At 38.2% G+C, this 27,487-nt stretch overlaps 1 protein-coding gene across 14 annotated transcripts in view; it reads right to left on the bottom strand.

The window, feature by feature from the left end:
* APC (APC regulator of WNT signaling pathway) overlaps nt 1-27,487 on the bottom strand; it is a gene marked incomplete at both ends in the record, with an annotated part of 114,077 nt that overhangs the window by 57,322 nt on the left and 29,268 nt on the right. For 8 of the 14 annotated variants that reach the window (XM_080696163.1, XM_080696152.1, XM_080696159.1 and 5 more), the window contains one exon: nt 8,332-8,466. The exons of 4 other annotated variants lie outside the window; for them this stretch is intronic. In XM_080696163.1, coding sequence (XP_080552289.1) covers nt 8,332-8,466 — 135 coding nt within the window. Of the gene's footprint in view, nt 1-8,331; nt 8,482-27,487 lie in introns of those variants that run through there. 2 more of the 14 variants (XM_080696155.1, XM_080696156.1) reach the window with 1 other exon arrangement.

Raw genomic sequence — 27,487 nt, 5'->3', positions numbered from 1 at the left:
GTGTGTGTGGTACTGGGGATGGAACCCAGGGGCATTCTACCTCTGAGCTATACCCCCAGGCCTATCTTTTAGTATTTAAAAAAAAAAATTTAAAACAGGGTCTCACTGAGTTGTAAAGGGCCTTGCTAAGTTGAGGCTATTAACCGCGATTCTCTGATCTCAGCCTCCCAAATGCTGGGATTATAAGCGTGCCAAAGCCTTTCTTAATAAATTCTTTTCTTAAAGAATGCTGGTAAACTGGACAAAGTGGTACACACTAATACTCTCAGTACCTGGAAGGCTGGTACAGGAGGATCACAGGTTTTTAGCCAGTCTCAGCTACTTAGTGAGGGCTCCCACAACTCAGTGAGATCCTGTTTCAAAATGAAGAATAAGGGGCCAGGATGTAGCTCAGTGGAAAGCGCCTGCTTTGCAGGTATGGCACTCTGGGTTCGATCCCCGGTTCCAAAAAAGAAAAAAAAGACCCCCCCTCCTTTTTTGGTGGTACTGGGGTTCCTGGAAACCCTTCTACTTCCGGGTTACACTCCCAGACCTATTTTTATACTTTTTTATTTGGAAACAGGGTCTCTTAAGCCAGTGCGGCTGGCTTCAAACCTGCGCCATCCTCCTGTCTCCACCTCCCAAGCACGGGGATTACAAAATTGCTGAGGCTGTCCTTGAACCTGGGATTCTCTTGTCTTAGCCTCCCAAGTACTGGGATAATAAGCATGGATCACCATGCCGGCCCTATTTTTTATTTTGAAACAGGGTCTCATTTAGTTGTGGAAGGCCTCACTAAGTTGTTGAAGTTGGCCGCTGAACCTGCAATTTTCCTGTCTCAGCCTCACAAGTACTAAGGATTATAGGCACGCCACCACAGGCTCCTGAATTTCAAATAATCATTCAAAAACTTATTGGTTTACCTCCCCCTTCTCAGAAATAAAATTACTCAGTGTCCTCCATGAGCACTCCCACCACCCCCTTACTTTTCTTCAATACCCCAATTACACCCTAGGCTACTCTGGGTCATTACAGCACCCTACCTGCTTTCAAGGACAGTATCACCAACTTATCTATGAAAATGGAACCATACATTATACAGTCCTTTTAATCTCCTGTTTATTTCTTAACATAGTCTCTGTGAGATGGAGCCATGCTGTTACATCTATCAATTATTTATTTGGGTACTGGGGATTGAACCCAGGGTTATTCTACCTCTGAGCGACATCTCCAGGTTTTATTTTGAAACAGGGTCTTAGTAAATTGCTGGGGCTGGCCTCAAACCTGCAATCCTAATGTTTCAGCCTCCCAATTACTGGGATTTACAGGTGTGCACCTCATTTCTTTACTTTGTGGGTGTGTATGTGTGTGTGGTACTAGGGATTGAACCCATAAGTGTTTTATCTCTGAGCAACACCTCCAGCACTTTTATTTTTAAACAATGTTTTGCTAGGTCCCCAAGAGTCTAGCTATTTGCAGAGGCTGTTCTCCAAATTGTGATCCTCCTGTCTCAGCCTTCCACTTATTGGGAATACAGGTGTGTGTCACCATGCTCAGCTTCATACAAGCTTTTACTTACTTATTTATTGTTATTGGGGATGGAACCTAGGGGCCTTCTCTCTCCAGGATAAACTCTCAACTTTATTTTTTATTTGGAAACAGGGTCTCACTAAATTTCAGAAAGCATAAGTTGCTGGGCTATCCGTGAACTACATCCTTCTGTCTCAGCCTCCCAAATGCTGGGATTACAAGTGTGCACCACCACGCCCGGCTACCATTTCTTTATTTTTAATGCTGTCTATTAAGTCCACTGTACAAATAACTCCAATTTATTCTTTTTCCTCTTGATAGGGCATTTAGTGGTATCAGTTTGGAGTCTATTGTGAAGAGCGCTACAATGAACATTATTACACATATATTTTAGTGAATCTATGAACTACTTTTTTTTTTGCACTAACTATTCTTGAGTATGTTACTGGGGGTTCATATTCTGAGTTATAAGGTTTAACTCTAAAATAAATTGCTTAAATGTATTTTTTCCATTCCTAGCAGCAATGTCTCAACATTCCAATGTTCCACATTTGGTATTAGTCCTTTTAAGTTTTAGTGATTTGAATACGGAATGGTCTTTGTATTTCCCTGATAACAGATGATGCCGAACCCCTTTTTGTGTGCTTATTGGCTATTTATCATCCTTTTTAAGTTGTCTCTTTAGGACTTTGGGCTGTATTTTAAAAACTGGATTTTTTGTTACTGTTTATAAGAATTCTATTCTCTGTATATTTGGAACCAAGTCCTTTTGTCAGACATAAGTAACAAACATTTTCTCCTAGTGTATGGCTTGTCTTTACCTCTCCTCTGTCCTCTTTCATGCACTAGGGACTGAACCCAGGGCTTGGAACATGCTGGGCCAGTGCTATACCACTGACTTAATAAAAACTTCTGAAAGACAAAGGCTTTTAATTTTGATAAAATTTTAATTTTTTCAAAATAAAATATGTTCAATTTTTCAATTTTTTTCTTCTATGTTTAGTCTACTGTCTGTCCTAAGAAATCTTGTTTGTGTCAGCCAGGCATGGTGGCTCACACTTGTAATCCCCGCGCTTGGGAGGCTGAGACAGGAGTATTGCACAGGTTTGAAGCCAGCCTCAGCTACTTAGTGAGGCTCTCAGCAACTTAGTGAGACCCTGTTTTCAAATAAAGTATAAAGTAGGTCTGGGAGTATAGCCTGGAGGTAGAAAAGCCCCTGAGTTCCACCCTCAGTACCACAAAAAAAAGAAAAAAAAAAAAAGAAAAGAAATCTTATTTGTGTCAAGATCATAAAGATATTATCCCATGTTTTCTTCTAGAGGCATAATGGAGTCTACAACTGAAGAAAGGTTGTAACGTTTAAATGAAGTCCAACTTATATCTTTCCCTTTTATGGCTAGTGCTCTAGTATTCTGTTAACTCTTTCCCTGCTTCAAGGACATGAAGCTTTTCCCCATATTCTCTTCTAGAGGCTATAATCCAGCTAAGCTGCTGAGGTGGCCTCACAGACGCAGTCCTCTCGTCTCAGCCTCCCAACTACTGGAGTTATTACAGGTGTGCACCACCATGCCCAACTCCACTTCTGTTTTTTTTTTTTAAATTTCCAGATACAAATATACTTGATAACTAAATCTTCAAAATAAATTATAAAATGTGCCAATCTGAACTTTTACTTCTTTCTCTCTAAAAAGATACATTAAATGTATAATGTTCTATACTTTATAGAGGAATTTATAAATACTCTGTCAAAATACAACAAAGAAGCAAATGCTTCATTGGTCATCTGCCTACAGTTAACTCTACCTATACTATGCTATCTCTCAGTTTCTTTGTTTATTTATATATTTATTTATTTTGGTGGTACTGGGGTTCCTGGAAGCCCTTCTACCTCTGGGCTACATTCCCAGACCTATTTTTATACTTTTTATTTGGAAACAGGGTCTCTTACGCCAGCGCGGCTGGCTTTGAACCTGCGCGATCCTCCTGTCTCCGCCTCTCAAGCGCGGGGATTACAAGCGTGTGCCACCACGCCTGGCAAGATCTCTCTCAGTTTAAATGCTTCGTATCAGCCAGGTATGATGGCACATACTTGTAATCCCAGTACTTGAGAGGCTGAGATAGGACGCAGGTTAGTGGCCAGCCTCAGCTACTTTGTGAAGCCCTCCGCAACTTAGTGAGACTGTTTGAAAATAAAGAATAAAAAATTGTCCTGGGGGTATAGCACAGAGGTAGAATGCCCCTGGGTTCCATCCCCAGCACCATACCACAGCCACATACAAATGCTTCACATCTCCACACGACCATATTTATACTGTTGTTGTGATCAGCATTTTAAAGTCAATCAAGTTTAATTCTAGCCCTGAAGTAAAAAAAAAAAAAAAAAAAAAAAAAAGTCCCTAGAGCACAGTGGTTCATGCTATAGTCTCAGCTACTTGGGAGACTGAGACAGGATTACTTAGGTCCAGAAGATTGAGGCCAGCTTCGGCAGCAATGTGAAAACTACAGTATTTTTTTAATACACAATTATTCTTTTAAGTTTAACTAAAATTTTGTACTTATCTGATCCCAGTTAATCCAAGTCCCATGCAATCTCTGTTTTGACTTGTTATATTTTAACGCCCATGTATCTTTACACCCCACACTTCAAAAATTATCAATTCACGCTCAGTCTTGTTTTATTTGCACCGATCCCAACTTCTTCCATTTCCATTCTTCCTTCATGCACTCGCACGCATGCACGCGCACACACACACACACGCGCGCCACCACACTCAGCTTATTATTATTATTATTATTATTATTATTATTATTATTATTATTATATATTTTTGCCAGTCTGGGGATGGAACCCAGAGGCATTTGACCTCCTGAGCTACACCCCCTGCCCAATTTTTTATTCTTTATTTTGAAATAGGGTCTCACTGAGTTGGGGAGGGCCTAAGTAGCTGAGGCTGTCTGCAAACTGAGATCCTCCTATCTCAGCCTCCCAAATGCTGGGATTACAAGCGTGCGCCACCACGTTTATTTTTTATTTTGAAACAGGGCTTAAGTTGTGGAGGGCCTTGCTAAGTTGCTGCAACTGGCCTTGAACCTGTGGTCTTTGTGTCTTAGCCTCTCAAGTACTAGGATTACAAGCGTATTTACACTAAGATAACACAGTATACACAGAATCGGCTGTAGGCAGATTACCAATGAAGCACTGACATCTTTGGTGTATTCTGACGAAATATGTATAAATTGCTCTCTAAAGTTTAGAACAACATACATGTAAAGTATCTTCAGAGAGACTAGATGCGAACCACCACGGCTGGACTTCCATATTTAGTTTAAAAACAAGTTTCAGTCATCATGTCTCATCTTTTTTACGAATGTCTCAGTATGTACATTTAAACAGGGATTCTTCCTAAGCACAATCAAGATGCCATCATTATATCTAAAGATATTTTCTCAGTATCCTCAAATATACAGTTAGTGCTCACATTCTCCTGATACTTGTGCACATATTCCCCTGGATACTAAACACACACACACACACACACACACACACACACACACACACACACACACACACAATGTTTAGTTTCTATCAATGATACAGCAAAGCAGTAATCCTTTTTGCCACTAGATGGTACTACTGCATAAATTTTAGACCTCCTTAGTTTAAATAATATGGTTGGAGGAGATACACATTTTGCCTTGCATTGTGGTAAATGGAGTAATGATCAAACGTGATTTGATGATACACAATGTATTCCAAAGTCTTATGATTTTTTTTTTTTGGGGGGGGATAAGCATTGTGTTGCACTAGTTATAACCAGATCAGTTCCCAAAGTGTCTTTTACAAATCAACAGTCTAGGACAAATAAACATGTCTTAATTCCTCTTCTTTAAACAACAGAAAGCCTTTTAAGAAGAGATATAGAAATACTTTTATCATAAGGTGGTGCTATGACAGCATATGCCCAATCCTAATGAAGTACACAGGCAGCTTTCATGGGCAAATAAGTGGTCAACCTGATATTCCACTGTAAACATTAAAGAGTGTCACTTGTCACTCTCTGAGGAATTCCACTTCAGCATTAACTGTATCTAAGGGTAGGTTACAACGACTCCTAGGAATTTTATTATTTTTTATTGCAGTACTAGAGATTTAGCTCAAGGCCAAAACCAAATTTGTTTAAGTAGTTAAAAACAACTTCTTCTTTTTTTTTTTTGTTCTGGGGATTGAACCTGGAGCTTTCTTGAACTCTGAGCTACCCTCCTAGACCTATTTTTTATTCTTTATTTTGAAACAGTCTCACTAAGTTGCAGAGGGCCTTACTATAAGTAGCTGAGGCTGGCCATGAACCTTCACTCCTTGTCCCAGCCTCCCAAGAATGCACCACCATGCCTGGCCAAGTAGTTAAAAACTTTAAAACAAAATCTCAGAGTTTGGTACTATAAGACAGATGGCTTCCTATCCAGATAGGCTTAATAAGAGGAATTTTCTGCAAAATATATCACACTGAAGTAGGTAAAAAGAGTCTTAATTCTGTATCTTTGAACTTTTAAAAACACATGCCATGTATAACAACTAGAGATGCACTTAGTTGATCTGTGTTATAATGCACCAAATGGCTTTTTTTTTTTTTTTTTTTTTTTGGTGGTACTGGGGTTCCTGGAAGCCCTTCTACCTCCCAGCTACACTCCCAGACCTATTTTTACAGGGTCTCCGAAGCCAGCACACGTGGCTGGCTTTTGAACCCGCGCGATCCTCCTGTCTCTGCCTCCCAAGCGCGGGGATTACAAGCGTGCGCCACCACGCCCGGCCCAAATGGCTTTTTTTTTTTTTTTAAACTTATTAAATAACACACTCAAGTTGTTGTGAGTTTTTTTTTTTTTTTTTTTTTTTTTTTTAGTAATGGGGATGGAACCCAGGAGCATTGTACCTTTGAGGTACACCCCCAGCACTGTTTTTTATTCTTTATTTTGAAAGAGTCACACTGAATTGCAAAAGGCCTCACTAAGTAGTAGCTGAGGGCGTCCTGAAACCACCATCATCCTGCTTCAGCTCCTATATGCTGGGATTACAAACATGCGCCACCATGCCCGGCTGAGACTCAGGTGTTTTTAAGGTCACCGACATATAGTTTGTGATAAGGAAAAAAATGTATGTTATAGTCTATTTCCAAAAAAATGTGAAGTAGGTATTTCTGAGATCTGTCATTGCTGGGCAGTTTTACCACAGAAAGGGGCAATTAGAGTAGAAGATAGTTAACAGAAAGTTAGAAAAGGAGTACCGAAGAGCAGAAGGTTGAACTGCTATGATACTGAACACAAAGGATAAAAGAGGAGCAAGAATTGTCTTTTCGGTGACAGACAAAAGCCTGGAAAATAAAGGAGACTTTGAAATGCATAGAAAGTACTAGATGGACTAAGAATGAGTAAGGAATAAGTAGTGAGCAGACAGGAAGAACGGAGTCCGGAATTCAGATGTTAAGACAGCCAGCCCAGAAACAACACAAAGCAGGAAGATTTTCAAAAGGGAAGAAGGTAGCATTTTTGTTGATAATTTCCAATTCTATAAAATTATTTAATTCAGTGAGAAGGGAATCTAAGTAAATTGAAATTAAAGCAGCTAAAGTTTTAACTTCAAATATTTTGAAATGATTATGTTTCTCGCACTACTGACTGAATACATTGTAACTTTTCTTACAGGTTATTATAGCTTTTCAAAATGCTTTTTAGAAAACCAAAATTAGGGCTTGAAGGTGCCATGCAAATAATTCAGACTTGAATGGTGTCTGTACTTTCCAAATAGGACAATTTAATCCTCAAAAGGTTAGCAGAGGTCATGTAGCTCTGTTTAAGGCAAAGTCCAAAATGGGACCAGGTACTGATTTTCGGCTCGGGACTCTCCTCTAGGGCATCTGGTTTTCTTGATCCTCTATCACTTGTAGCACTTATCTTGGCAATATCTGAGGGAGTGAAAGATGGCTGTATTTAGTATTTGAGAAATATTCTAAAATCTTGCCTTAGCGCAGTGATGATAGTAACTTTTTTTTTTTTTTTTTCCTTCCCCGCAGGTCTGGGGATGGAACCCAGGGGCATTCGACCTCCAAGTTACAGCCCCTACCCTATGTTTTATTCTTTTTATTTTTGAGACAGGGTCTCACTAAGTTGCAGAGGGCCTCACTAAGTAGCTGAGGCTGTCTGCGAACCGCGATCCTCCAGTCTCAGCCTCCCGAATGCTGGGATTACAAGCGTGCGCCACCACGCCCGGCTGTTTAGTGCAGTGATGATAAAGTTGATCTCTTATTCTTAACCTTAAGAGTATCTATGAACTAGTCACTGGGGGTTTTTGTTTGATTGTAGCTCACCTCTGAGCTACATCCCCAGGCCTAGTCTTGCTTTTCATTTTGAAACAGGGTCTTGCTCGGGTTGCTGAGGCTGGCCTTGAATCTGAGATCCTCCTGTCTCAGCCTCCCAAGTACTAGAATTACAGGCATGTGCCACTGTGCCCAGCTAGTCACTGAAGTTTATCTACTTCTTCTTTGGCACTCTACCTCTGAGCTACATCCTGCCCCATTTTATTTTGAAACAGGGTCTAGTTGCTGAGGCTGGCCTCAAACTTGCCAGCCTCCTATCTCAGTGTGTTGAACGTCTTTATATGCACCACGGGAAGAATTCGATACACTTTATTTAAATCTACAAATGTTAATTTGTACTAGAAATAGTTTACATATTACTGCTTACCTTGAGACACATGTCTTACCTACCCCAAGTTTACAAGAGGGATACTGAGTAAAAGTGGATAAACTACCATTAAGTCAGTCTTGATACCTTCATATTAGATGCCTCGGTTTCCAGTTTTGTGAGATGATTGGAATTATCTTCTAGCTCTTGTCGAAGATTTGAGTTCTCCATCTTCAGTGCCTCAACTTGCTTTAACAACTGATCATATGAAGCTGCAGCCATCCTTGGCTACCCTTGGACCTATAAGGTTAAAAAGGATTTTGAAATTCACTACAGCGGCTGCTTGTTTTTAAAGAAAGGGATAAAGAAAACAAAATTCTTGAGATGTATAGTAAGAACTGTGTTAATGTGCTAGCTTGATCTCAATATAGTCCAAGCAGCAGCATCTTTCTAAAAGGATAAAACTCTAGGGTCTTAGTTGAAGAAGAACAGGATTAAAATAGAAGGGAGAATTTCAGTAGTGTTTGAATACATTTTACCTTTATACATGTAGTAAGATTTCTAGCAGGTAAGAATTTCTCAGGGTTTTAAAGATATTTTAACCAGTATTATAAGCAAAACTTAGAAAATGTAATCATTGATTAGGAATTTTAGTAGTTAATTTGTTTTTGGATTTTGTCTGATAATTGTGGATTCATTTAATAAAAGGCTAGTCTTAAACACTGTCCACGGTGAAGTAGTTCTGAGGTTCTAAGATAACATTAATTGCAATCATTCACAAAAAGGGTCTCAAAGGAAAGCATCAGATTGAGACTTTAGATCTTTTTGCTAAGATGATGAAGTTCAATTACCCTTATTCAAAAAGAATAAACATGCCGTGCCATTTCACAGCATATGTGAGTTTGGGGTCCATTTTACTCAAATTGAGGCTAAAAGACACATAAAGAAAACAAATGACTTTAAAGTAGAGATTGTCAGATGTGAAGCAGAGTCTGGGAGTTCATTATAAGACTGTGAAAGAAGAGGGAGCTAAGGGAGACAGACAAGACAGCCAGGTAATAATAGGTTTGAAGAATTATAAAATGCTAGGAATTATGTTAGGATTAATCAAGTAAGATACAGGATACTCAGATTCATTTTTAAAAGTTTAATGTCAAACTCATTTTGGAATAAATAACATTCTGTTTATCTTAATTATTTAGTAGCCAATAAGTTTTACATAGTTTGTACTTAAGCAATATTTAAAGATATTGACATAAAATGCTCCTGTGAACGAAACTCATAGATATGGCAGGAAGGTTAGAGCAGTGGGCAATCACTGGAGTTTAGCAACTGGAAAAACCTAACAGCAAATCAAGGGACTTAGAGCTAGCCAATTTTACAATCTTAGAGTCGTTGATAAACCTGGTATAATCTGCTAACACCTGAGGAGGAAAGGAGTAAGTGGGGGTAGGGATTACCTAAAAACTCTTTATGGTTACAAAGAATGAGCACTAGACTTATATTTAGAGACTTGGGTCCTAATTCCAGGCTTCGTTATGATTTAAGCTTTTTCTTTCATTTTAATTCATTTCACAATTTATAAATATATATTTACTATTTGCTTTAATATAATTTATAAGGGATCTGTTAAGACTAAGTAACAAAAGGTAGGCTGAAAAATAAACGTGCTAAGTAAGTATAAATACACATATAACTTCCTTAGGAAGACCTAATACTGATCTATAGTTAATAACTTCCTCAAGGGACAAGAGGTAAAGAAATAATTTAGCCTCTTGAGGGCAGAGGAGACATCCCAAGAATGAAGAAAGAAGTTCAGAGGAGTGACCATTTTTCTGTTTTACATCATACCATTAGCAAGCAGGTCTGGAAACATAGCACATTAAAAACCATTTGACAGAGGTGGGGATCTGGTACAACTCTCATAATGTAAGACTTAACGTTTCTATTTCAAATGAAATTTGAAATAAAGGTGATTTTACACTAAATAAAACAGTAAGAGAAAAAGAAAGAACGCAGTGGGGGAAAAACAGGCAAATACAAGTATGTTGCAGAGAGGTCACAACTTTACACAATTACAAAGGAACAGATGGGCAAGATGAACAGAAACTACTAAAATTGTTCTTTGTATCAGAGAAAAATAATTTCAGCCCTTTAGAAGTACAATTAAGGGTGAATTGGTTCGAACCACCTCCTCATGTTACCTTTGGGTACATGAGGCTGCAACTGTCTTCTGTATTCCTATCTTTTTAATAAACTTCTTTATATGTAAAAAAAAGAAGTACAATTAAATCTTCAATTGTGTCCATCTCTTCCAGAATCCCAATGACTAAAATCCTTTCTGCTCTAGAAGGTAAGGTGTTTTATCTAGATTTATGGGGGGAAAAAAGATATTTTATGTAAGAGTACTATACACTATAATCTTTTTAGGATGTTATAGCCATCTCTCTCTAACCCAAAATTATTTTATATACAACTTGTGAAATCATAATACCTTTTGTACAATCATAAGAATTTATATCAAATACATCTTTGCCAAGACTTTGCTGCCCACTCCATCTCGGCATCTACATGTGTGAGAATCCATGTAGTCATATCGGCAATTAGCCCCGAGAGAGGGCATCGTCTCTGGCCAAAAAACTCCTCCACTCTTAGATATTCTTTCATAACTATTATCCTTTTGGTAATGATTCTTTTAACTCTCCAAATGAATTGCTCCGGTGGAAAAAAGATCAGGACTGTGAGAGAAACTGAATCCATGTAAAATAATCCTTCCAGTAAACTTTCAGCCTTGTTCAAATGGTAATCAGATGAGCTTTGTTCAAATGGTAATTAAATGCAGTGGCAGCATTCCAGTCCACCTTTATCTTTGACCTTCAATAAATCTTGGCTTTTGCACCTAGTAATAGTGATGCCTGGAGTTACAGCGACACCATCTGGTTAAAAATAGCTATGTCAAAACAAAGGACAGATAAAATAGGTGTGTAAAGATGAAAGAAAGAAAATGTGGTGAGAATAAGAAAGTATTTTTGTATGAAGAAGAGCTTATCCTAAGATTGTCCCGAATGGGAAAGAGAGAATTAGGGTAATCAGAAAAGAAAAGAAAGTTGCAGAGGGTTAGTGATAGGAATATGGATTATTAAAAGAGGAATAGGTTTCTAATAAGCCTATCGCTTGAGGAAAAATGCTCAGCTGCTAGAGAAACATATCTGACAACTAAATCTAAAGACTTCATGTTATTTCTTGACGTTTACCTGCTAAACTGTGTCATGAGTTTAAGTTTTCAGACAGCGGATAGTATTGCAGACAAAATCCAGCAGACATTCATCGAAATTCTCTAAATCATTATATGAAAGCTGGAATCTCCGGACTTCGTCCCCCATTCAGCTCAAAGGAGGTTGATAGATAAAGAAGGACATTGGACTAAGCCCTAGGAATGAAAGCTCCGAAAGGGTTAAAGAAAACTCTTAAAAACAAACTGGACTCTTCAAGTGATTTTGGGTGTGACTTTTAGCCAAATAAAAGCCTCTGCAGCTGCAAGGCCAAAGGGGGCTGAATTGAAGCACAAGACCCACCTGAGATGATGGGACTAATCTCAATCATAAAGACCTGCGATATCCCAGGCCTTTACTTTTGTCTTGTTCAGGGTTGGTAATTTGCATGCGTATCTCTTTATTGTACCTTGGGTGTTTTGCACTTTTTTACTAGAAATTCACTGGGAGAGGGGAATATATAAAAAATCTTGTGTCCAAAATAAAGTGTTCGATTGCACAAGAAGCATTGATCCATGTCAGGTTCTTTTTCAAAAAGCGCCGAACATAGGATTATTTTCCTAGGAAAGAACCACTACAGATAAGAATCTGTAGTATGCCACTCTATCCTTCCCCATCTTTACTGAGATCGACCGCGAGTGGACTGAGTTGGTTTGTGACACATCTTAGTTGCAAATCACTCAACAACATTTTTTTGGTGTGTGTGTGGTACTAGGGATTGAACTCAGAGGCATGTCCTTTGAGCTACACCCCACTCTGTTTTGTTTTGTTTTGTTTTGTTTCTTATTTGGAAACAAGGTCTTGCTAGGTTAATGAAGAGTCTCACTACTTGAAGAGGCTGTCCTTGAATCTGTGATCCTCCTGTCTCAGCCTCCCAAATACTAGGATTACAGGTGTGCACCATCACACCAGGCTCAACTACATTTTTATACTTTATTTGGAAACAGGGTCTCACTAAGTTGCTGAGAGTCTCATTAAATAGTTGAGGCTGGCTTCGAACCTGTGCGATCCTCCTGTCTCAGCCTCCTGTTACAAGTGTGCGCCAGTACGCCCAGCTTCAACTACATTTTTTTATAAATTTAGAGGATCGGAGCAGAGCTCAGTGGTAGGGCACTTGCCTATAACGAGGGAGGCACAAAGTTTGAATCCTAGCACTGGAAAAAAAAAGAGAGAAAAAAAGGAAAGCATTTTGTGTGAACAAAATTATGTCCTGTGAAATGAAAAAAACCTCTGAATCTTTTTTTTTTTTTTTTGGTAATGGAGATGGAACCCAGGGGCATTTTTATTCTTTATTTTGAAACAAGGACTCACCGAGTCGCAAAGGATCTCACTAAGTAGCTGAGGCAGTCTGCGAACCACGAGCCTCCTGTCTCAGCCTCCCAAATGCTAAGATTACAAGTGTGCACCACCACTGTGTGGCTGGCTATCCCTGAATCTTTAACTTTACTGATAGCGTGCAAAGATCTCAATTTACTCTTCTGTAACTAAGGTGCTCACTCATGAGAGCAACAGGAAGCAACAACAACAACAAAAAAGACAAGCAAAAGACAACTAGAATTCATAAGATGTAGAGAATTGAGCAGGGTATGATACTGCATGCCTGTAATCCCAGCATTTGGGAGGCTGAGAAAGGAGGACTGCAGCTTGAGGACAGCCTCATCTATTTAGCGAGACCCTTTGCAACTCAGTGAGACCCTGTTTTGAAATAATAAAAAATAGGACTGGGGGTATAGCTCAGAGGTAGAATGTCCCCGAGTTCCATCTCCAGTACTGCAAAAAAGAAAAAAAAATGTAGAGAATTAATTATTACCAATTTAAGAAGTTTGGAGTTGGGTGTAGAGGTTCATACCTATAGTCCCAGTATTTGGGAGGCTGAGTTAAGAGGATAACAGGTTCAAGGCTAGCCTCAGCAACTTAGAACCTATTTTAAAATAAAAATAAAAAGGCCGGCGTGGTGGCTCACACTTGTAATCCCAGCATTTGGGAGGCTGAGACGGGAGGATCGCAGTTCGTGGACAGCCTCAGCTACTTAGTGAGGCCCTCTGCAACTCAGTGAGACCCTGTTTCAAAATAAAGATAAAAAATTGGGCAGGAGGTGTAGCTCAGTGGTCAAATGCCCCTGGGTTCCATCCGTAGACCCGCATAAATAAATAAATAAAATAAAAAGGGCTGGGGGTGTAGCTCAAAGGTAGAATAACCCAGCACCAAAAAGAAGGAGGAGGAGGAGGAGGAGGAGGAGGAGGAGGAGGAGGAGGAGGAGGAGGAGGAAGAGATGAAGTTTGGGAATCTCTTTTGGATAATGAATCCGCTTTTACTTTGTTTTAGTTAAAACATACACTCATACACATACACAAAATATATATTTGTGAGCACTTAAATGGTAATGAAATAAGAAAAAAATCAACAGAAAAACAGGAAACCAGATGAATTATAGAAGACCATGTAGTTTAATTAGATGCAAACAAATTTGAAACCCTAAATAAAGCAATTTATTAGATAATACAATTTATCAAAACTGACCCCAAAAAGATAGAAAATAAGATTTATAATGAAAAGGGTGTCAATACTAGAAAACTGATATCACTCCATATAATAGATTTACACAGAAAAAATTATATGATCATGCCAAAGATGATGAAATTACATTTTACAAACTCAATACTCATTTTTGTTAAAATACTGAGTTAAAAAAAGAACAATTAGAGATATAGCTCAGAATCTTTAATATTCCTCTTCATTGTATATTCCTTTGTGAATTATGAAAGGCAAAACAAAAAAGCTGGTAAAGTGACTAAAGATCATTTGAGAGAAAAGGGAGCCAAACATAACAAAGTTCTAGGGAAGGGAAATTGACTAAATCCAAGTACAAAATCTTAATAGTTCCGTAACAAAACACAAGACACAAATGATTTTGCAGATACCTTCCACTAAACTGGGATTACAGTCATGCAGCTACCACACCTGGCAAGCCATTTCTTTTCTGCTGAACTGAGACATATAATTTATCATATACTATATTCTCATATAAGCTTAGAACTGTAGCTGCATTGCGTTTTTATTAACTTAAGAGAAATTCACATTTTGTATCTTGTAAAATTTACTGGTGCATAGTAAAATGTATAAGATAGAGAGATTCGTAGTTAATATGCACATCATATTATTTGGTCTGCATCCTTCGCTGTAGCTTCCTATTCCCTGCCACATCACCTTCCCCTACTCTACTGGCTTACTAATTTTTATGAGTTCCCTTTCTTCTTTTTTCTAATTTCTAATAGGAGAAAACACATGGCCCTTGATTTTCTGAGTCTGGCTGAAATTTACATTGCTATACTAAGTCTTAATCTATAATAGGACTGAATAATTCAGGTTTTGAAATAAAATTTTCTAGTTTTTTCTATCCCCAAGAAAAAAAATCTATGCCTTTCAGATCAAATTTATTCCTGATTTTTAAAAATTGTTATTAAACACCACCACCCCATCCCAGATCGCTAATATAGATAAAAACTACTGATATTAATACATATGCCTTACGTAGCCACTTATCAAATTATCCTATGAATTCCAAAAGTTTTTCTGGTGAATTTTCTGAGTGTGCAATCATATAATCTGTGAGTAAAGACATTTTCATCTCTTCCAACTGTAAACAGGTGATCAGACAGGAGCCATTTTAGCTCATATAACCTTTGGTTAACCAGAATCTTTTTTTGTGTGTGTGTGTTGTACTGGGGGTGGGACCCAGAGGCTTTCTACCTTGGGCTATACTCCCAGACCTATTTTTTATATTTTATTTGGAAACAGGGTCTAAGTTGCTGAGAGCCTAAGTAGCCGAGGCTGGCTTCAAACCCATGCGATCCTCCTGTCTCAGCCTCCAAGCACAGGGATTACAAGCGTGCGCCACCACGCCTGGCTAGTTAACCAGAATCCTAACTGTTGTTTCAAAACTCCTGCATGTCCTAGAAATAAGCCAACTGGGGAGTTCTACCTTAAACTCTGTTTCTTTGCCAAACTTTGTTTCAGAATTCCAACCTGTCACAGGAAAAGAGCCCAAAGAGCAGAATTGTGAACCCAAGCCTCCACCAGTCAGGGAAAGGTGCAAGATTTGGTACACAGGCACTTTTTGGGGCTGCACACCCTTCTGCAGAAGTAAAAGGGTTTGTCTTGCTGGGCGACTCTCAAATGGTTTGTTTTTATGGCTGATTTGCATTTACATACCCCAAATAATACTTAAATCTCATTTATTTTTCTTATTATTAAATTGAAACTGCAAAATAATGCTGAGTAAATTATCTTATTCCTGATGTTAATAGAAATAAATGGTCTAGTATTTCGCCATTTAATATTCTTACTCTTAGGCTTCAGTAAATATTTTTAATGTGTTTGGGCATTTTCCTTTCATTTTAAAGTTTTTGTACAGAGTGGCTGCTGAATATTTTATAGCATTTTCTCATATAATTATAGTCTTAAAAATTTTGTTGATGCAGTCATTATAAGCTTTTCTAATGTTGGCCCATTCTCTATTTCTGAAATAAACCCACTTGTTCAGGTTTTATTGAAAATTCCACAGATTAAAGAATAAGACATTAAAAATTCAATAGACTATGTAAAGAATATTTCATTGACAATTTTAATAAATCAGTATAGTTTTAAATTTTTACAATATTTTAAAATAAGGTTTTGATTTAAGCTTAAGCTGGGTTCATAAAATGAACTGGTAGGTATCTCATCTTTTTATGTAGTCTGGAGCAGTTTGAGTAATTCTTTGAAAGTCAGCTGGTGCACGCTTGTAATCCCTGCACTTGGGAGGCTGAGACAGGAGGATCACACAGGTTCGAAGCCAGCCTCAGCTACTTAGTGAGGCGCTCAGCAACTTAGTGAGACCCTGTTTCCAAATAAAGTATAAAAGAGGCTTAGGAGTATAACCCAGAGGAAGAAAAGCCCCTGGGTTCCACCCCTAGTACCACACATACAAAAAAAGATACCTTTTAATTTTTTTAATTTAATTTTTTTTATTGGTGAAAAGACCTTTATAGAAGATTCTTTAAAGTACTTTAAAATTTCTTCATGGCTAAACCTATTCAAGTTTTATTCATCTTGTATGAATTTACTCATTGATAGCTCACCAGAAAATTATCCATTTCTTCTAGCTTTCCAAACGTATCATCAGTATTGTGTACTTCTCATTTTAAATAGCATTATCTGAGGGTACTTCTTTTCTCTTTCACATTCTTTTGTGTATTTTTTTAATTCAATTTCATCTACCTCACTGATGTTTACAAAAAATATCAACTTTTGGTGTTACATATCCTTTCCACTACCTTGTTTTCCAATTTACTCATTTCCTGTGCTTATCTTCACTATTACATTCTCTTATTTACTATTAGTTTTTATATTGTCATTTAAAGTGAATAATTAGCCAGGTCTGGTGGCACATGCCTGTAATCTCAGTATATCATCATGTTAACTAAAAAAAAGCAAACCTTAAAAAAAATTAAATCCAAATAGCTGCAATTTTTAAAGTTAGGAACCTTTGATCCTCCTGTTTTAGCCTCCCAAGTACTGGGATTACTGGGAGGCTGAGGCAGGAGGATCACAGGTTCAAGGACAGCCACAGCAAGTGGTCAGACTTCACCAACCTATCAAGACCCTGTTTCAAATAAAAATAAAAATAAAAATAAAAATAAAAATAGGGGTGAGTAGTTTGGTGATAGAATGCCCCTGGGTTCAATCTTTAGTAACTAACACACACGTTTCTTCTTAATAAGTAAATATTTGAAATATCAATTTTCTCTGAGTATAGACTTGACAATGTTCCACAGGTTTTAGTATGTAGCATTACCTTATTATCATGGATAATGTATAATTTTGATTTCCTCTTTTATCTAGGAAATATTTCAAAGACCTTTTTCAACTGCTAAGTGTATAAAGCTTTTTTTTTTTTTTTTTGTGGTACTGGGGTTCCTGGAAGCCCTTCTACCTCTGGGCTATACTCCCAGACCCATTTTATATTTTTATTTTATTCGAAGCTGGCTTCGAACCTGCACAATCTTCCTGTCTCCGCCTCCCAAGTGCAGGGATTACAAGCGTGTGCCACCACGCCCGGCTGTATAAGGCTTTTTGAGTCACCTTTTTCGTGTTATTGATATATTGTTTATTAGACTGGAGGTAGTTGCTTAAAAATTACAGCTATTTGGATTTAAAATTTTTTAAGGTTTGCTTTTTAGTTAACATGACTAATTTTTTTTAAATATCCAAATAAAATTTTAATTAATTAAATTGCAGTACTGGGGATGGAAACTAGGAGCATTCTGCCTGAGCTCACCCTCAGCCCTATTATTTTATTTCAGTACTGGGGATTGAACCAAGGGGCATTCTACCCCCGAGCTATACCCTTAGCCCTATTCCTTGTTTGTTTGTTTGTTTGTTTATTTATTTATTTATGGTGGTGCTGGGAGTGGAACCCAGGGGTTTTTCTACCTCTGGGCTACACTCCCAGACCTAGTTTATATTTTATTTGGAAACAGGGTCTCACTAAGTTGCTGAGAGCCTCACTAAGTAGCTGAGGCTGGCTTCGAACCTGTGTGATCCTCCTGTCTCAGCCTCCCAAGTGCTGGGATTACAAACATGTACCACCACACATGGCTTTATTTCTTAATTTGAAACGGGGTCTCACTAAGTTGTGGAGGGCCTAAGGAGTGAGAAACCTGTGATCCTCCTGTTTCAGCCTCCCAAGAACTGAGATTACAAACATGTGCCACCATGCTCCACTTGAATTTTTTAAGAAAGAAAAAGTACACAAAGTTTTCAAAGCTCTATACCTGTTTACTGACTATAGCATTACTTAAATCCTCTACATAGGCCCTATTTTTATGTATTTAAATGTGAAATTCAGAAAGTCTACCATTTACTGCATACTTACAGGTCCTGTGTTATACATGTATTATTTAATTTAATCCTCAGGTATTCTTATTTTAGAGTTAAGGATAAAGGGACTCCAAAAAGGCTAAATAACTTTCCTAAGAAAGCATATCAAGAGGCTAGGCCAGAACTCAAACTGACATTTGTGTCCAATGCTCATGTTTTTAAAGACCATGTAATACTACTTTCTGTCTACTTTGACTATCTGTTATATCTGAGAACAGTTTACCTTCCAAATTTATTTCCTATTAGGTTCCAATATAACTTTCCTGCTGAAGTTTCTCCTATCTTCTGCAGACTATTTTATATTTTTGCTTTTATTTCTTCCCCTTTTTGAATATCAAATCCCTCTTCCCTCTGCTTTGTCATAACATATCCTTGTCCTTTTTCTTCTTCCTTTTTTAAGTTTCTTTGTTCTTTTTTTCTTTATCCTCATCCATTAAAGACTAGCTCAGTTGCCTTACACAAAATCTTCCTGACATCTCCAGCTAATAATGACTTCCTAATAACTGAACAGTAAATGCTAGACAGTTTGGCCTCACTCTTCTCTAGGTGCTCCATTTTACTTTGATGTGTTCTCTCTCCCCAGCTAGGGCATACATATCTTTAAGCAAGGTCTACATCAAATGCACAGGCTTTTGTAATTCCCTCAATACTTTCAGTGACAGTCACTTCAAAGAATGAACAGAAACTGCATTATCAGCCACAGAGGACAAACAACAAAAAAAAGAGGGTACAAATTTAGAAAAAATGTTAAGATGAATAAGCCGGGCGTGGTGGTGCACACTTGTAATCCAGCGCTTGGAAGGCTGAGACGGGGGATCGCACAGGTTCGAAGCCAGCCTCAGCTACTTAGCGAGGCTCTCAGCAACTTAGTGAGATCCTATTTCCAAATAGGGTTGGAGGTGTCACTCAGAGGTAGAATGACCCTGGGTTCCATTCTCAGTACTGGAAAAAAAAGTGAGATGAATTTTCCATTGAAAGAATAGTAATAATGGCTGGGAGTAGTGGCACATGCCTATGATCTGGGATACCGGGGAGGCTGTGACAGTAGGATCATAAATTTCAGATCAGACTGGGAAACTTAGTGAGACTGTCCCAAAATATTATAAAAAGGGTTGGGGATATATCCCAGTGGTAGAAGGCTTGCCCATGTGGGAGGCCCTGGATTTAATTCTCCAGTACCACACCCCCAGACAACAACAAGAATTCAAGAATGGATTCCTCTTCATGGCTATATAATTCTACAAATATTTCAGAGCTTCTTAACCACAGATACCACACCAATATTATAAGGAGGTGATACTGGTTCAACTGTTTCCCCCCAAAAGATATGCGGAGTCACAGAAACCTGTGAATGTGAACTTAATTGGAGATAGGGTCTCTGCAGAAGTAATCCAGTTAAATAACATCCAACTGGTTTAGAGTGGGCCCTAAATTCAATGACTGCTGCCCACACAAGAAGGCCAGGTGAATAAAAAGACACAAAGAGAGCCAGGTATGGTGGTAAACTTATAATCCCAGCACTTGGGAGGCCGAGACAGGAGGATAACAGGTTCAAAGCCAGCCTCAGCAGCTTAGTGAGGCTCTCAGCAACTTAGTGAGACCGTTTCCAAATAAAATATAAAATAGGTCTGGAGGTACAGCATGGAGGTAGAAGGCCCCTGGGTTCCACCCCTAGTAAAACACACACACACGCACACACACACACACAGAGTAGGGATGCCAGGTGACAATGGAAGCCAAGGAATACAGACAAATCATCAAAAGCTAGGAAAGAGGCAAGGAAAAGATTCTTCCTCAGAGCCTCCAGAAGGATTTCTAGCCTCCAGAACTTGAAGAGAATAAAATTCTAATGTTTTAAACCACCCGTTTGTGGTTCATTGTTACAAATGCCCTGGGAAAATAACATAGGGATATAAGACAAGATAATATGTTTCTTGTTATCAAGTATAGCTTATTACCCAGCAAAGGAGGATTGTCCTAGCAGGAAGGGTAAATAGGATCATTATGTATCAGACTTCTGTGCCCCATCTCACACTCTCTTGGCTGACTTTAACTCTGTTCATTGCCGCATCAACCAGCCCACTTACAGATATAAACCGATGGCTGCATTGGCTGCACCAGGTATCTTTTCAGAGATGTCCTAGGGCATCTCTGATACTCCAGTGTGGGTTTCCAACACTCATGCATGAGTGAACACTTTACTGGGTGATCACTGACCAAAGAGGAATGAGATCTAGTATGTAGTTCCTTCTCTTATATGGACAATTCTGAGCCATAGTCTATGTACTTTCTCAGAAAGTCCTGTCAGATAAAGCCTCAACTTTCCAATGGATAATCAACTTGAGAACTCACACTCATATACTAGCCGTCCTTCTGTCCCTGTTTCACTCTTTCTAGAACTACACATCTACTCCCTGGATCACTTTCCAAAGTAAAGTAGCCACAAAAGACCTGACTCCATGTCACAAGATTCTGAATGATTGGGGACTCAGGCTAAGAAAGAAATTACTTAGCATTCAAGGGAAAATTTGGGTTCAAAAGTATAAACACCCTTTCCAACAAGACCCCAAAAGGCACAAGAAACTAAAAGGCGGATCAATACATGGGACTGTGTTAAACAGAAGAGCTTCTGTACAGCAAAGGAAACTATCAAGAACCTCAACCAAGAGCCAACAGAATGGGAGATTTCTGCCACCTACTCCTCTGAAAGAGGACTAATATCTAGACTATACAGAGAACTCAGGAAACTCAGCAGTAAGAAAACAAATAATCAAGAAATGGGCATGTGCACTAAATAGACACATCACGAAAGAAGAAATTCAAATAGCCAATAAATGCATAAGAACATGCCCAACATCATTAGCAATCAGAGGGATGCAAATCAAAATTACCCTGAGATTTCACCTAACTTCAACTAGAATGGCAATCATTCAAAACACAACAATGCTGGCGAGGATGTGGAGAAGTGGGAACTCTAATACACTGTTGGTGGGATTGCAAATTAGTGCAATCACTTAGAAAAACTATGGAGGATCCTCAGAAGAATGGAAACGAACTTAACATATGATCCAGCAAAATCACTTTTGGGTATCTATCCAAACAAATGGAAACCAAACTACCACACTAATGCATGTGTATTTATGTTTATAGCTGCACAATTCGCAATCGCCAAACTATGGAACCAGCCAAGATGTCCATCAACAGATGAATGGATTATAAAACTATGGAATATGTACACAATGGAATTTTACTCAGCCATAAAGAAAAACACAATTACATCATTTATAGGGAAATGGATGGAACTGGAGAACATTATGCTAAGTGAGATTAGTCAGTCACAAAAAATAAGAAATTGGATGCGGAAGCTAGGGAGAAAATGGGTCACAGGAGGAACTCTAGACAAAGAAGGAGATACGATAGATGAGCAAATAAGGTGACCTAACTGAGGGGATGGGGGGATTCTCTAATGTTCATGATGTACATTAACAAACATATCAAAGTCAATCACTTGGCAAAACATGAGGAGGAGGGAAGGGGAGGAAATTGGGTAAGGGCTTATTGGGTGATGTGTGTATGTATGCCTCCAACATCTTGTACTCCATGAAGATGCATGACTACAATGCACCAATAAATTTTTTTTTTTAAAGTATAAACACAAGCTGGGCATGGTGAAACACTTGTAATCTTAGTGCTTGGGAGGCTGAGACAAAAGTGTCACAGGTTTGAGGCCAGCCTAAGCAACTTAGTGAGAGAGACCTTGTTTCAAACTAAAAATAAAATAGGGCTGGGGTACTAGCTCAGAGATAGGATGCACCTGGGTTTGATCTCCAGCACTCACACCCCCCACACAGAAAAGTGTAAACACAGAGTACTACAGGAACCACACCTTGCTGAAAAGGTAAATAAAGTGTTTAGAATGTAAAGGCAAGTTGAGAAGAGGCTTGGGATATGGCACAGCTGTAGAAAACATAAATGTGAGAGGGAAGTATTTCAGAAAAAGGAACAGCATGATTAATGCTCAAAGATTGGAGCTGGGCGAGGTGGCACATGCTTGTAATCCCAGCATTTGTGAGGCTGAGGCAGGAGGATCTCAGTTCGAGGACAGCCTGAGCTACTTAGTGAAGCCCTTTGCAACTCAGTGAGATTCTGTTTCAAAGTAAAGAATAAAAAATGGGCTGGAGTGTAGCTTGAAGGTAGGATGCCACTGGGTTCAAACACGACAAAAAAAAAAAAAAAGCTCAGAGGGAGGTTAAGGGTAAAAATATGAACTGGAATGACAGCATGTTAGGTGACTAGATGTACGTGTAAGGGGGCTGGGGTTTGCATAAAGCACCCACAGTAATGGTGTTGTAATAAGCCTAAAAGGTATGAAGGGGCCAGTGGTGGCTCACACTTGTAATCCCAGTACTTAGTCAGATTCATAGAGCTATAAAGTGGAGTGGTAGTTGCCAGAGATCAAAAGGAGGGTGAAAATGGGAGTTAGTATTCTCTGTCAAATGAAGAAGATAAAAAAGTTTGGAAAATGGATGGTATACCATTCTTTATAATGTTGACACTAGAGAGATTAAAAAAAAAAAAAACCTCGCATATATATTAAGCCAGATGTGGTAGTACATGTCTGTAATACCAGTACTTGGGAAGCTGAGACCGAAGGGTCATAGATTTTAGGCTGGCCTCAGCATTTAGGGAGATTCTCAGCAGCCTGGTGAGACCCTGTTTTAAAAACAAAAAATAAAAAGGATTAGGGATATACCTTGGAGGTAGATTGCATCTAGGCTCAATTCCCAGCAGCACAAACAAACAAACAAACAAACAGGGAGAGGGATACAGCTTGGAGATAGAATGTCCCTGGGGTCAATCCCTAGTATAAGCCAACCAATAAGTGCCACATATATTATCTACTGCTATTACTAAAAGTTCTAGAAATTATTTTGCCCAATCTCACTATACATTCAAGATGCTTAGTATTTCGAAATAACTTATTTTTCAAAATTCTAAGTAATATTTATAAAAAAAAAAGTAGTGTTTGAAAGAGCAATCTTCCAGCTGGGTGTGGTGGTGCATGCTTGTAATCCCAGTATTTGGGAGGCTGAGACAGGAGGATCACAGGTTCATGGCCAGCCTTAGCTACTTAGGCCCTCCAAAACTTAGTAGACCCTGTTTCAAAATAAAGAATTAAAAATATGGCTGGGGGTGTAACTCGGAGGTAGAATATGCCCCTGGGTTTAATCCTCAGTACTGCAAAAGAAAAAGGAGCAATCTCCCACTTTCCTTTATTTTACTTATTCATTTAACTTACTTGTTTTCTGAGTTATACCCTCAGCTCTATTTTATTATTATTTTTTTAAAACAGAATTTTGTTAAGTTTTTGAGGCTGGTGTCAAACCTGTGATCCCTCTGTATCAGCTTAACTAATAAGATTACAACAAGTATGTGAACCACTAGGCCTGGCACACTTTCCTTTAAACTAGAAGACATTTCAGAAGTTTAAAAATCCTAGGAGTACACCAGGCGTGGTGGCGCATGCTTGTAATCCCTGCGCTTGGGAGGCTGAGACAGGAGGATCACACAGGTTCAAAGCCAGCCTCAGCTACTTAGTGAGGCTCTCAGCAATTTAATGAGACCCTGTTTCCAAATAAAATATACAATAGGTCTGGGAGTATAGCCAGGAGGTAGAAAGCCTCTGGGTTCCACTCCCAGTACCAAAAAAAAAAAAAAAAAAAAAAAAAAAAAAAGTCCCAGGAGTAACAAACTGTCACATTTTGCATAGTCCAATAGGAAAGGTTTGTCAGAGGTTTACCTCTGTACATTCTTTGATTCTTCAACACCTTCCATATATTTGGCACTGAGTTGGAACTCTAATGTTTTTAGTGAATATATCTCCTCAAGTATTATCTTTTCTAAGTCATAGAAGTCTACCCCATCTTATATGCTTGGACTCTAATTTTAAAAAAGGAGAATAAAAATTGATAGAGAATATTTAAATATATAAACCAGGTGTGGTGATGCACACCTGTAAACCCAGTATATGGGAGGCTGACTGCAGGTTCGAGTATAGCCTAAGTAGCAAGACTCTCAGCAAATACCAAGACTCTGTTTGAAAATAAAAAATAAATAAGGCTGAGGCGTAGCTCAGATGCAGCATGCCTCTGGGTTCAATCCCCAGTACTACAAAAATGAAATAAAAAAAGTAAACACATAAAAGTATAAAAGGGTGATTAAATTACACAAAATCAACTGTATGAGAGAGAGAAATGACAAAATAAAAACCAATAAAGCTGGTCGTGGTGGCAGCAATAGGTGGTCGTAATCCCAGCAATAGGGAGGCTGAGACAGGAGGATTGCAGTTCTCAGACAGCTACTTTGTGAGGCCCTTTGCAACTCAATGAGATCCTGTTCAAAATAAAGAATAAAAAAAAATAGGACTTGGGGGTGTACCTCACTGGTTCCATTCCCAGTACTGCAAAAAATAAAAATAAAAATACCATAGCATAATTAATACAAACGAAAAGATGAAAAGCATCAATAGCTTTGATTCTGTTCATAAAGCATACTTATGAATATTGATTTATTTTGCAGTACTGGGGACTGAACCCAGGAGCATACACCCCCAGCCTTGTTTTTTATTCTTAATTTTGAAACAGGGCCTCACTAAATTGCAGAGGGCATCACTCAGTAACTGAGGCTGGCCATGAACTTGGGTTCCTCCTGTCTTAGCCTCCCAAGTACTGGGATTACAAACATATGCCACGACGCCCAGTAGTGAATATTTATTTCTTGATTCCTAATAGCACAATTCTGGTTATATTAATTAACAATGAATAATTTCAAAGACCACTAATGCTAACAGTTCAGTCATACATTAGTTATTTTGTAAGAGAAAATAAACTAGCCAGACATGGTGGCTCTTGCTTGTAATCCCAGTAACTGGGAGGCTGAGACAGGAGGATCTCAGGTCCAAAGCCAGCATCAGCAACTTTGTGAGACTCTGTTTCCAAATAAAAAATAAAACAGGCATGGGGGTGTAGCCCAGAAGTAGAAGGCCCCTGAGTTCCATCCCTAATATCATAAACAAGATTTTTTAAATGTAGTTTTATTTAATTCAGAAAAATAATTCAACCTAACAAGTGTTGTAGAAATGTTCATATGATTGATAAGATGATCTTTTAGAAGTATGTTTATGGATATCATTATGAAACGGCTGCCTCTCCATTTTCTTAGCTACCAATATTTGATAAAGCATTCTTATACTATAGTTAAAATCCCACAGTCATGTGGAAATCCTTTTCTACTTAATGAAAGTCAGTGACTTATATGATTTTCATTTGTTATAGATTATTATGTATGTTATATACTAAAAGGCATTATAACATTTTTATAGACAAACCAGAAGACTTAAGTTCTTCACATCCTTACACATGACCTTGGGTAAAAGTCACAACATACCTGACTAAGAATATTCTAACTTTTAGCTATACTGAGCTGATTACATGGTAAAATGAGAAAATTTGTGTAAAAATAATGTTATAAACTCTTTAACCTTTCAAGGATTACACTGAAACTCAAAGAAATGAATATTAGCTATTAAGTATCTTTTGGAATTTCAATGTAACATCTTTAATTCCAGCTAGATTCCTTCAAATTTTAAAAAAGAGACCCTAAGCACTATTAACTGTGATCAAACAAATTTTAAAGCACAAATTTTTTATAGAATAAAGCTGTTTTCACCAAAGACATATAACATTTATCAAGTCCAATTTCTTGCTTTCTTGAAAAAGATTATAAAATTAAAAGTCCACTTAAAACTTTTTTTATAACATGAACACATTTAAGAGACACTGTTACTGATGCTGGAGGGCTTTACAAAGCCACTACCATTCTTGTTTAGGGAGTGAGGAGGTGTGGTAGGCAGGCTACCATAAATATGCATAAAGATAAAGCATTTAAAATTGTACTGAAACTGAAAACATACATTTTTAGACATTTAAGCAAAAGAAAAATATGTGCAATGAAAAACACTTCATGTAAAGAGTATATCTTAAGACTATGCACTAAACATAAATTCATCTAAAAAAGACTATAGTGCTTTAATTTAAAACACGACTTTAATTCAGTGATATCTAAAAGTGACCAAAGAGAAATATAAAATTACTTAATATAGATTTTAAATATTAGGCCAAGAAAATTTATCGCCATAATTTTTTCAAAGTAATTTATATTATGAAGTGATTTGCTCTTGAATGACCTAATTAATGGCCTAAAAGCTACAGTAACAAAGGAAATGAACTACTGTTTCATACATAATTTATAAAGATTTTCTGTAGGATTTGTGTTAAATCAAAGCATCTGAGCATCTCTTTTGTGATGTAGCATCAAAGCATCTGATATATTCCACTGTCAAACACTCATAGCCTAATATTTTTCCTGCTTTAAAAAGCAGTTATTTTTTTCTCAAATTCAGGCTGCAATTATAAACTATGGTTTCCTGTAAATGGACTTCCACCCCTAGCATTTGCTGCAAGGTTTCTCATTCCTCTGCAGTTGTCCTTTCAGTCAGAGGGAGGCAAGCACCACTGCAGTCATCCACAAAACGCCACTGGCACTGCGTTTTCTAACAAAGACACTGGTATCTCTGCCACCCTATTCACGGGGAGCTGAGATGTTGTACAAAAGCAGGCACATTACTAGTGACCAATATCTCACCAGTCGACCAAAAGCATCACTCAAGCTCTGCAGAACGTGCCTCCTCTTCCTCCCATGCCCAGCACCCCTTTTCACTAGATTCCACACCAGGCTGCAGCCGCAGCTTTGTATCCCCTCTTTTTTGGCTACCCCTGCTTGTGTCCTCGTGGCCAGGAAGCAAAAGAAGCCTTTCAATGGCTACAGCTTTTTACTCCCTGCCATGAATATGCTTCATTCTTTGTTGTCCTCTACCCGTTTCCTTAGATACTGTTATTCCATTCGACTCTGTCAACAGGCATTATAAAAACAAACCCCCTTTCTAGCTTCAGAAACAGCTTTCTCAGACTCCCCTCAACACTTCTACCCCTCCCCCTTCTTCCTAAGCTGTCAAAAACCCTGGTTCAGAAGCACAGGAAATCCATCTCTGG

This window comes from Muscardinus avellanarius, assembly GCF_963383645.1.
Source record: "Muscardinus avellanarius genome assembly, chromosome: 1".
Lineage (NCBI taxonomy): Eukaryota > Metazoa > Chordata > Mammalia > Rodentia > Gliridae > Muscardinus > Muscardinus avellanarius.
The sequence above is the reverse complement of the archived record's forward strand: the minus strand, read 5'-3'. Positions and strand labels throughout refer to the sequence as shown.